The 9,743-nt window shown below is 41.6% G+C and overlaps 1 protein-coding gene across 1 annotated transcript; it reads left to right on the top strand.

Annotated features, from left to right (window-relative positions):
- Window positions 1–382: 382 nt before the first annotated feature.
- LOC106562110 (alpha-parvin) lies at window positions 383–9,243 on the top strand. The gene is made up of 13 exons (XM_014126708.3): window positions 383–687; window positions 3,022–3,111; window positions 3,393–3,463; window positions 3,585–3,687; window positions 3,837–3,977; window positions 5,498–5,613; window positions 5,713–5,771; window positions 6,761–6,780; window positions 6,943–7,004; window positions 7,091–7,159; window positions 7,259–7,360; window positions 7,461–7,533; window positions 8,404–9,243. Exons 1-13 carry the CDS (start codon window positions 552–554, stop codon window positions 8,478–8,480), a joined length of 1,119 nt encoding a protein of 372 aa, XP_013982183.1. The 5' UTR covers window positions 383–551; the 3' UTR covers window positions 8,481–9,243.
- The last annotated feature ends 500 nt before the right edge of the window (window positions 9,244–9,743 follow it).

Raw genomic sequence — 9,743 nt, 5'->3', positions numbered from 1 at the left:
GAGTCAGCTGCCTTGTCTTACCCATTCTCCCCCACTTGAACAAGTTTGTTACACTGCTTGTTAGGACTGCAGAACAAGTGTGCTGTATATCATTGGTGTTATTTTCCATATTGGCCTTGTTCTAGCCCCATGGAAACTCATGTTAAGCATAAGTAAAAGAAAACTGATGGAGAATTATATTGCTGGAAGTAAATACATCTGGGTAGCAGAAAAACAAAGGAAAATACGTTTGATAATTTCGCTGGACTTAATTTTCCTATGACTAGAATCGAAAACCCTCTGATTATTTTACATTATCGGCTCTTGCTTTACTATACTTATTCCTCATTGCTGGACATTGGCTACCTTATTTTTCCCATATTCATGAAAAGTGGGTGGGAAAGGGACGGGTACGGGAATCAAATAACAGGGAGACGTCGGATGGCTGCGCAAATACTTGGAATTCCGGTTCCGTCGTTGGCTATTCCGTAAACTTTGACAAGCAGAAAGTTGTATTTCTATGATAGGCTACAACCGTCTCAATAGCTTGAATACCCAGCAATAAACTGGAAATGGCTTCTTCGCCACAGAAATCGCCTTCTTCTCCCAAATCCCCGACTCCAAAATCACCACCTTCAAGAAAAAAAGATGACTCTTTCCTCGGAAAACTTGGGGAAACTTTGGCCAGAAGAAAAAAGGCAAAAGAAGGTTCGTGCAGTAGGCTATATTTTGATTATTATTAAGGCATCTATATAAAAAGGTTGACATCAAGAAGCTAAAAAGGATTAGAAATAAAATACGATTACTGTTGAACTGTAGGCTATATTATGCTATAAATAGCCACATTCCACCGTTTTTCCCCTCAGAATTAAACAATTTGTTCAATAGATTAATGACAGTTTTTGCTTGAAAATAAGCTAAGAAACTTTGCTATATGCTGCTTTCAAGATAAATGGGAACTCGGAGAAAAAAAATCATGACGTCTGTGATCTACATGTCGCAAAGTCGGGGCTCTAGAAAGATGCACGAGTTCCCGACTTTGAATTCGAGTTGGATGACCGTTCAAAAAAACATTCTCAGTCGAGCTTGTTTTTTCCGGAGTTCCCAGATGTCTTGAAAGCACTCAAGAGTGAAATCGGAGATGTCCGAGTTCCCAGTTGTTTTGAACGCGGTAATAGTATAGGCTCGCTAGTAATTGCTAGGCGTGTCTATTTACATGACGTCATTTTGTTATACGTGAACGGGAATGGTGACTGAAAGACCCTCTTCATGTTTGATGTATGCATCTATCATCAAATAACTGTGATAACAATTTGGATGATTTTGTTTTTGGTGAGGGGGACAGCATCTGTTTGAGTTGTATTACGTTGCGTCTGTCCAAGCCATAGCGGGAGAAGGCTGTGTGTGTCTGTGTTGACAGTACACATGGCTGAGCCACTGTCATGTAAGGATAAGAGGCTGCTGATAGATATTCCATCACAAGTGTGTTCACCAAGGAATGAGGAAAAAATCCCATTCTCTCTCCAGCACAACCACTGCCTGAGTTCAGACCAGAGGCTGCTAAGGCTTTCATAGTTTCACATTTTATTTAAATCATACCTTCAATTAAGTATTAAATAGAGAAGCACTTGAGTTTTCGTTTAATCTTTTTGGTAAATGAGCAAGCATCAAGTATGATTAAATGTCTGAAGCACTATTATTGTTTATAATGTTTCCTGGAAGACACTTTGACCCATTTTTATTCATTACATTTGAAGCGTATCTTTTGATACAGACATGCCCGATATATACTCCTGAAGGGCATGTAAAAGTGAGTCTGCAGCTGAGCCCCATTCACCAAAATACTGAACTGATGTTGTCCAACCTGGTCCTGTAGGGGTCTGTTCCATGGAGGGCCTCTCCAATCCCATGACAGCAACACACAGTATTTCAATTATATGAGCGTTATTGTAAACTATGTTGTGTCTCTGCCTGTGAACTGAGGAGCAGTCCTTTCAGATCAGAGAGATAGAGACAGACAGAGACAGACAGAGAGGTTTACATTATCCAGATTATGCTTTTGCGTCGGTTCAACAGTCTGTTGAAGAACCAAATGGATGCAGCTCTTTTAGTGTGAGGAAGGTGATCTCTGTCTCTGTGGGTTAGGCTGAACAGCAGAGGGAGATCTTGGTGTTGATTACTAACAGGATGTTGACATCTCCAGGGGGTGCTTTCTCTGTTTGGGAGGAAACTGAAAAAAAACTATCGTAGTTTGTTCTGCAGCCCTTTATCACGTTATGTTATGCAGCTCTGCATCAGTGTTATAGTGATCTTACTGACATATCAACTGGTCCGGACAGGAACTAGCAGTGCTGGTACCATGGCCAGGCAGAGTGGTCAGGTTGTCACATCACCTGTGTGAGTTCCCCACATGTGCCAATTTGCATGACGCCAGGCGAGGTAAGTGAAATGATCAGGGAAGGAGGCGGATGCTCAGGATACCAGCGTGAGACTGAGCCTAGATCTATGAACACCTAGCAACTGGAGGGAGAGGATGGCCTTGTCCTGTGTGGGGCGATGTGTCTCAGAGAGAAAGTCTTTTTTTCAAAGCGGTCATGGTCTGAGCTATCAGAGCAACTGACCTTGACTGCTTAGTTAATAGACATACACTCTCTCACATCTCCTCCAATTTACGGTAATAGTGTGAATGGCTCATTCTGGGAGTCTCCCGTGTAGTATTATCACTGGCTACAATGAGGCACTTCATCTTATTAATCAAAACTAGACTATCTCTCTCCTGGCTAACCCGAACGTGACCAAAGATAACTAGGTTATAATTATAGACATGCGTGGTGAGCCAACTCTTCCTGGTAAGACCAATGTGCCATAATACTAACAACCTGGCATGAAGAGCACAGCTTAACCTGAAGAAAAGAGCCCTAAATTGGGTGGACCATTTTTTTTCGTGTGAACTCAATGGAGGTGTCAGTACAGTTGTATAATAATTAGCCTGTCACACATTGAGTCAGGCCACTAAAGGTCTCTGCTTCTCTGCTTCTGCAGTGTCTGAGCTCCAGGAGGAGGGGATGAATGCCATCAACCTGCCGCTCAGCCCCATCCCCTTTGAGCTGGACCCAGAGGACACCATGCTGGGTAAGGCCTCCATTTCCACTCCTGTAGTGTATCGCATGCCCACACACACACACACACACACACACACACACACACACACACACACACTCTCTCTCACTTTCTTGTACTCTCTCTCATTGTCTATATTCTAAACCTGTGTGTGTGTGTGTGTGTGTGTGTGTGTGTGTGTGTGTGTGTGTGTGTGTGTGTGTGTGTGTGTGTGTGTGTGTGTGTGTGTGTGTGTGTGTGTGTGTGTGTGTGTGTGTGTGTGTGTGTGTGTGTGTGTGTGTGTGTGGTTCTAGAGGAGAATGAGGTCCGCACCATGGTTGACCCTAACTCCAGGAATGACCCCAAACTGCAAGAACTGATGAAGGTGTGAGATATAAAATGACTGCCGTATGTCACGATCAAAGCATTGGAAAGCAATATTATGTGCCTTATGAATGTACAATTTGTATGTGCCTGTTAAATTCTATATAATGTTTTGTATGCAGGTACTCATAGACTGGATAAATGATGTGCTGGTGGGGGAGAGAATCATTGTCAAAGACCTGGCTGAAGACCTCTACGATGGGCAGGTTCTGCAGAAACTCTTTGGTACAATTCCCTCCAAAACATCCCTTCTATGCTTGCAATGCATCACATTATTCTCTGGAATTTGTCTGATTCCAGTTGGATTTGATGGTCCTCCCTGTGTTCTCATTGTATGTGACAATAAAACATATGTATTTATTTTGGAATTACAGAGAAGCTGGAGGGTGAGAGGCTGAATGTGGCTGAGGTGACCCAGTCTGAGATAGCCCAGAAGCAGAAGCTGCAGACAGTTCTGGAGAAGATCAACGACACTCTGAAGGTCTCAATCAGAAACATCAAATGGACCATTGACTGTAGGTGACATGTTTCACAGAGCACTGTTTCATTCGAATTCCTGCTATTCTATTCATTTGTTCATGTTTTTTTTGGAATGTGTTGATCACAATTACAATTATTACTATTATTATGCCAATGGTGTGTGTAAAAGACAATGTAAAGGTGATGTAATAAGATAATGTTCTTTTTTTACCATGCTTGTTTGGTCATTTTGTTGGGTGCCAGAGAGGCACAGAGAAAGTTCACATTGGACCAATCTGCACCGTGCTGACCCTCTGACATTATGACCCTCTGACATTATGACCCTCTGACATTATGACCCTCTGACATTATGACCCTCTGACATTATGACCCTCTGACATTATGACCCTCTGACATTATGACCCTCTGAAATTATGACCCTCTGACATTATGACCCTCTGACATACATTATGACCCTCTGACATACATTATGACCCTCTGACATTATGACCCTCTGACATTACGACCCTCTGACATTACGACCCTCTGACATTATGACCCTCTGACATTATGACCCTCTGACATTACGACCCTCTGACATTACGACCCTCTGACATTATGACCCTCTGACATTACGACCCTCTGACATTATGACCCTCTGACATTATGACCCTCTGACATTATGACCCTCTGACATTATGACCCTCTGACATTACGACCCTCTGACATTATGACCCTCTGACATTATGACCCTCTGACATTACGACCCTCTGACATTACGACCCTCTGACATTACGACCCTCTGACATTACGACCCTCTGACATTACGACCCTCTGACATTACATTATTGAGTCTGTCTCAAGTGGTGGGAGGTCACGGTACTCAGTCTTGTTTCCTTTTTCAATTCCATTTTTCTTCAATATTTTTAAGGATATGCTGAAGCCATGTTTTTTTCACATTGGTTTATTATTCTTTGGTGTATTGTAACCCTCTAATTCTCTAAAATTGCAGTTGAATTTTTTTTTAATCCTTTGTAGATTATCTAAAAGCACCTTGAGGAAATCAATAGGATTGTTTTTGACTGTGATCAAAGGACAGCTAATCCCTTTGTTTTTCATTCTTATCCTCCCATACAGGTTCTCTAAATAGTAAATGTAATATTTTTTAGTGGTAAATTATCATATTTGACATTTATTTTGGAATTCTATCTTTCAAGAAGTTGTAATTTGCAGCTTGTTGTATCAGTCACTTGAATCGCTATGACACTACAGACAACAAGATTGGAGTGGGTTGTTACAGTTTCTAACAAAGGCACATTACTTCTACTTCTACCAGTTTGTACATGACATTGAGTTTATCATTTTGTTTTTGACCTTTGTTTAACCTTCAACTTGGCATTGTGAAAGCTGAGAGTCACCTATCTTGATAATTGTGAAAAAAAATGGCATTTCTTCTTATCTTAACCCTGCTCCAGTGCACCAGTGTGTGCATCATCTGTTTAATGACAATGCCGGTGGATGTACTATAACATTCCTCTCATTCCTTCCCTCTTTCCTTTCCTATGTTCTCCCCTAGCTGTCCATGCTAAAAGCATCGTGGCCATTCTCCATTTATTGGTGGCGCTGTCTCAGCACTGCCGCGCCCCCATCCGCCTACCTGATCATGTGTCCATTCAAGTTGTGGTTGTACAGGTACAGTTCTTTCCTGATACATTTTGTACTATGAAAAGGGAAATCCTGAAAAAACTAACATTTTTGTCAAAAGTCATAATTGTCTGTTTTTCCCCACAGAAACGGGAGGGGATCCTGCAGTCTCGCCAGGTTCAGGAAGAGATCACAGGGAACACGGAGTATGTCTTCACTGTCATCCTTTTTAACTAACTATGTACAGATGTCTGGATGAAACTACCCAACTTGTCCTGTCTTCCACAAGGCCTTTATCAGACCCTCGGGGTGTGAAGAGAAAATGTCTGAAACTTGTTTATAGAGGCAGCCAAGAAAATGAATGCCAATGTTTACGGAAAGAAGGCCTTAGAAACTTGGCCATGAAAATTATGTTAATTCATGGAGGTATAAGTATGAGGGACGAGAACCGAACACAATCATGTACTTTGCCTTGGAAAGGTCATTCAAAACTAGGTGATTATAGGGCGAATCACATGTCTGTAAATATCTGTTCACAAATCAGTCAGCAAATGAGTCCGCTGGGCATTGAAGCAGTTGGAACTATTGAGGGACTGATGAGGGGAATGGAACGGCCTCTCCCGGTCTCGCGTTAAAGCGGAAAGACAATGCGGACACGCCAACTCCTTGGGGGGCCGATATGGACAGTTGGAGCCCCATGCTAATGTGCAGATTTAGTGAGGGGAGGGGGGTTCGGGGGTTCTGCTCCTGCCAGCCACACCACTGCTTTATGAAGCTGCATCTGATTAATAGTGGTCCAACGGGTGCAAATCAGCTCTGGAGATAAGAGGGAGGGGGCCCTGGGCTGTTGTCCTGCGAGGGGCAGCAGCTGCTGAAGCATGTCTCTGCTGGGGAAGATTGGACCGTGAAGACAAGCCACTGCCTCCCGGGCACATGTCCACCAGGAAGGCCCACCACACAGCGTTTGATCGGACCGTTCCTGGGATGGAACCACAACGCAAATCTCTTTGTTTGTCTTCCTGCCTGGCCGTCTTGATTAGACCATCTGCATTCAGTTAATATTTTCCAGTTTAAACAAAGTCCTAGTTTATTTTTTCTTCTCATTTGAACTTGTCTGTTTCGTCTGTCTTTCTACAGTGCTGTGATTACACAGTACGATACCAGTGCTGAAATACTTTGTTCTCTTCTCTTGCAGGGCTCTATCAGGAAGACATGGTAAGCATTTTCACTTTGTTCTAATAAAAATTTTAAAAAGTGTCATATTACCATGCATTGATTTTAGTTAATTTGCCATTACATTATCACTATTTTATTACTTCTGTATTACTAAAATGAACATTCTGTTATTGTAATCATTTAACTTCTATTCAATTTCAGACCGAGATGCGTTTGACACCTTGTTTGACCATGCACCAGACAAGCTGAATGTGGTGAAAAAGGCAAGTCTCCATCCTAATTCGAAAAATAGAAGGTATTCGTTGTTTGTGTAACATTTAAACTGACTGAATACCTGCCCTTCTTGCAGACTCTGATCACCTTTGTGAACAAGCACTTGAACAAGTTGAACCTGGAGGTGTCTGAATTGGACACACAGGTGAGATGACTTTGTTTCCCTTTTAATATACCTGCTTATGATTTGATGATGAACATGGTCATTATTAGTATGTTGTTCTACCTGTCATGTTTCTACAAGTTTGCTGATGGTGTGTACCTGGTGTTGCTGATGGGACTGCTTGAGGGCTACTTTGTTCCTCTCTTCAACTTCTTCCTAACGCCAGAGCATTTTGACCAAAAGGTAGGCTACATTTTAAATCGGACTCATTTTAATCTCTTACAAATAGTTTACAGTGAGCTGCTTACTGGACTGGATCATGCTGATCTCTTTTCCCATATAGGTGCACAATGTGGCTTTCTCTTTTGAGCTGATGCAAGATGGAGGCCTGGAGAAACCCAAGCCACGGGCAGAGGGTGAGTGCCTTCATTTTGTACACGTACATTGTTTCTGAAAGAAAGACATGTGACAGCAGAATTTCAACATTTTGTCATTCGGGATTAAACAAAACAATATGGTGTTAATGATTTTCCCTTGGGGCAGTATTCACTCAACACTATATATAATCAGAGCATGCCTTCTAATCATAACAACAGAGAGAGAGTGCACATATTTCCATTTTAGTCATTCAGCAGACACTCTTATCCAAAGCGAATTACAGGCACTGCTTGTTCTCAATTGCAAATGAAAAGATTTTTCACCTTGTCAGCTTAGGGATTTGAACCAGCAACCTTTCAGTTACTGCCCCAACGCTTTTAACCGCTAGGCTACCTGCCACCCTATTTGATTACTTTTATCCCCTGGGTATAACCATGTGACTGTTGTGTTAATTGAACGGAGGCCTGTAATAGTTTTAATGGTACGGTCAAGCACCAGTGAGTGGCCCATGATGACTGCATTGGGCTGTAACATTAAGTGTTCCCCTTTAGCTTTGATTTAAAGGTGGTTGCATGCCAAATTATAGCAATAGGCCTACTTAAAGCACACTGCAATCATAACAGCTTCATTGAGGCATGGGGCTCAGGCAACATTTGTTTTTCTAGTGTAGATAAAAGTGGCCAGTTGTGCCTCACTGGATGTAATGGGCTAATGCAGATCTTATAGGTGTTGTGTCTTAAGTATGCAGTAGCTAGCAACAGGAGCTGGTTCCAATTACAGGAGATGTTTGAAGAAGGTATCATACAGCGTGTACATCGCAGCTCTGAATCTGGGTCATTTAGATGTTTTTCTTGTAAATGTTTCCCAGACTAAAGTCTGCCTTTGGTTTTTTTCTGATCTTTTGGCAGATATTGTGAACTGTGACCTGAAGTCTACTCTGAGGGTACTCTACAATCTCTTCACCAAATACAGAAATGTGGAATAAAGACGGGTACTTCACCGTTCATTCAGTTATGTCGACGTATCAATCGAGCAAATGCCCTGTTTAGATGTGTATTTCAGGGCAAACACGATGCATCTAATAGGGAGAGCACACCTGTGTTAGCTTTGTCCTGCTGAAGGCTCACTAAAACACAAGTACAGCACAGTATGTTGTAAAGTGTTTGGATATGAAAAGACAGATATATTTCAGTATTATTGAAGGTTAACTTAATGAATTATTGATTATGCCGTCCTATTGCTGAGTCATTGCCATGTTGAATTGTTCTTACCCATGTCATTCCGGGCCAACACCGTTTGAAGTCTACTTGGATTCACTTGCAACTACTACATGAAGGATCAGAATATTGATGTATTGAATGTATGACAGCTGGGTTTGTGCTTATTTACTTCCATCTTTTGAAAGAAATCAGAAGTTTTGAATTGACTCAGAAGGTTTTTGATTGTTGTGTTTAAAGCAGTGGGACCACATACAGTACACACTATTAATGTATATACTACCATGCTGCATATCTTTACCTTTGTTTGCTTTGTTTCATTTTATATATTTTAATACTGGCCGTTGTACTTTAAATATAGTCTACCTGTAGTGGCATTTTGGCTCATCATTTACCAAAGATAGTATTTTAGATACATTATTTGAAGCTGTTAGATTCTTAAAAATATTTTGTACTTATGCAAAGCATGATGTATGGCTAATTTTGACTATTTCTTTATAATCTATTCATAAAAAAAGGTTTGCAAAGTCATGTTCCAGTGCAGTGTTTACTAAAACTCTACAGAACAGCAAGACCCCAGTACATTTTTTTTTTTTTTAAGTCAAGAGCGGAGTATGAATTCAAACGATAAAACACTATATTCAACAGAACTAGCTAGTAGTGCTGAGAATGTAGTGTGGGAGTTTGACCAAAATTGATTCCGTTGTGTACTTTAATTTGAAGGTCGTAATCATTTCTTTCTATGTTGTGGTCTGAGTGCAGATTTGATTATGGGCCTTGTGCTGTAGCAAACGTGTGGCATTCCTTCCCATGAAAAGTTGAATGCTCTGTATTGTTAATATGCTATATCATCAAGTGAAATATAGAAGAGCACAGTAAAACGGGGCTCCTGAGTGGCACAGTGGTCTGAGGCACTGCATCTCAGGTCTAGAGGCGTCACTACAGACACCCTGGTTTGAATCCAGGCTGTATCACAACCGGCCGTGATTGGGAGTCCCGTAGGGCGGCGCACAATTGGCCCAGCGGCGTCT

Source organism: Salmo salar, chromosome 11 (assembly GCF_965601325.2).
Source record: "Salmo salar chromosome 11, fSalSal1, whole genome shotgun sequence".
Taxonomy (NCBI): domain Eukaryota; kingdom Metazoa; phylum Chordata; class Actinopteri; order Salmoniformes; family Salmonidae; genus Salmo; species Salmo salar.
Note: the sequence above shows the minus strand (reverse complement) of the source record. Positions and strands in the feature narration are given on the sequence as shown.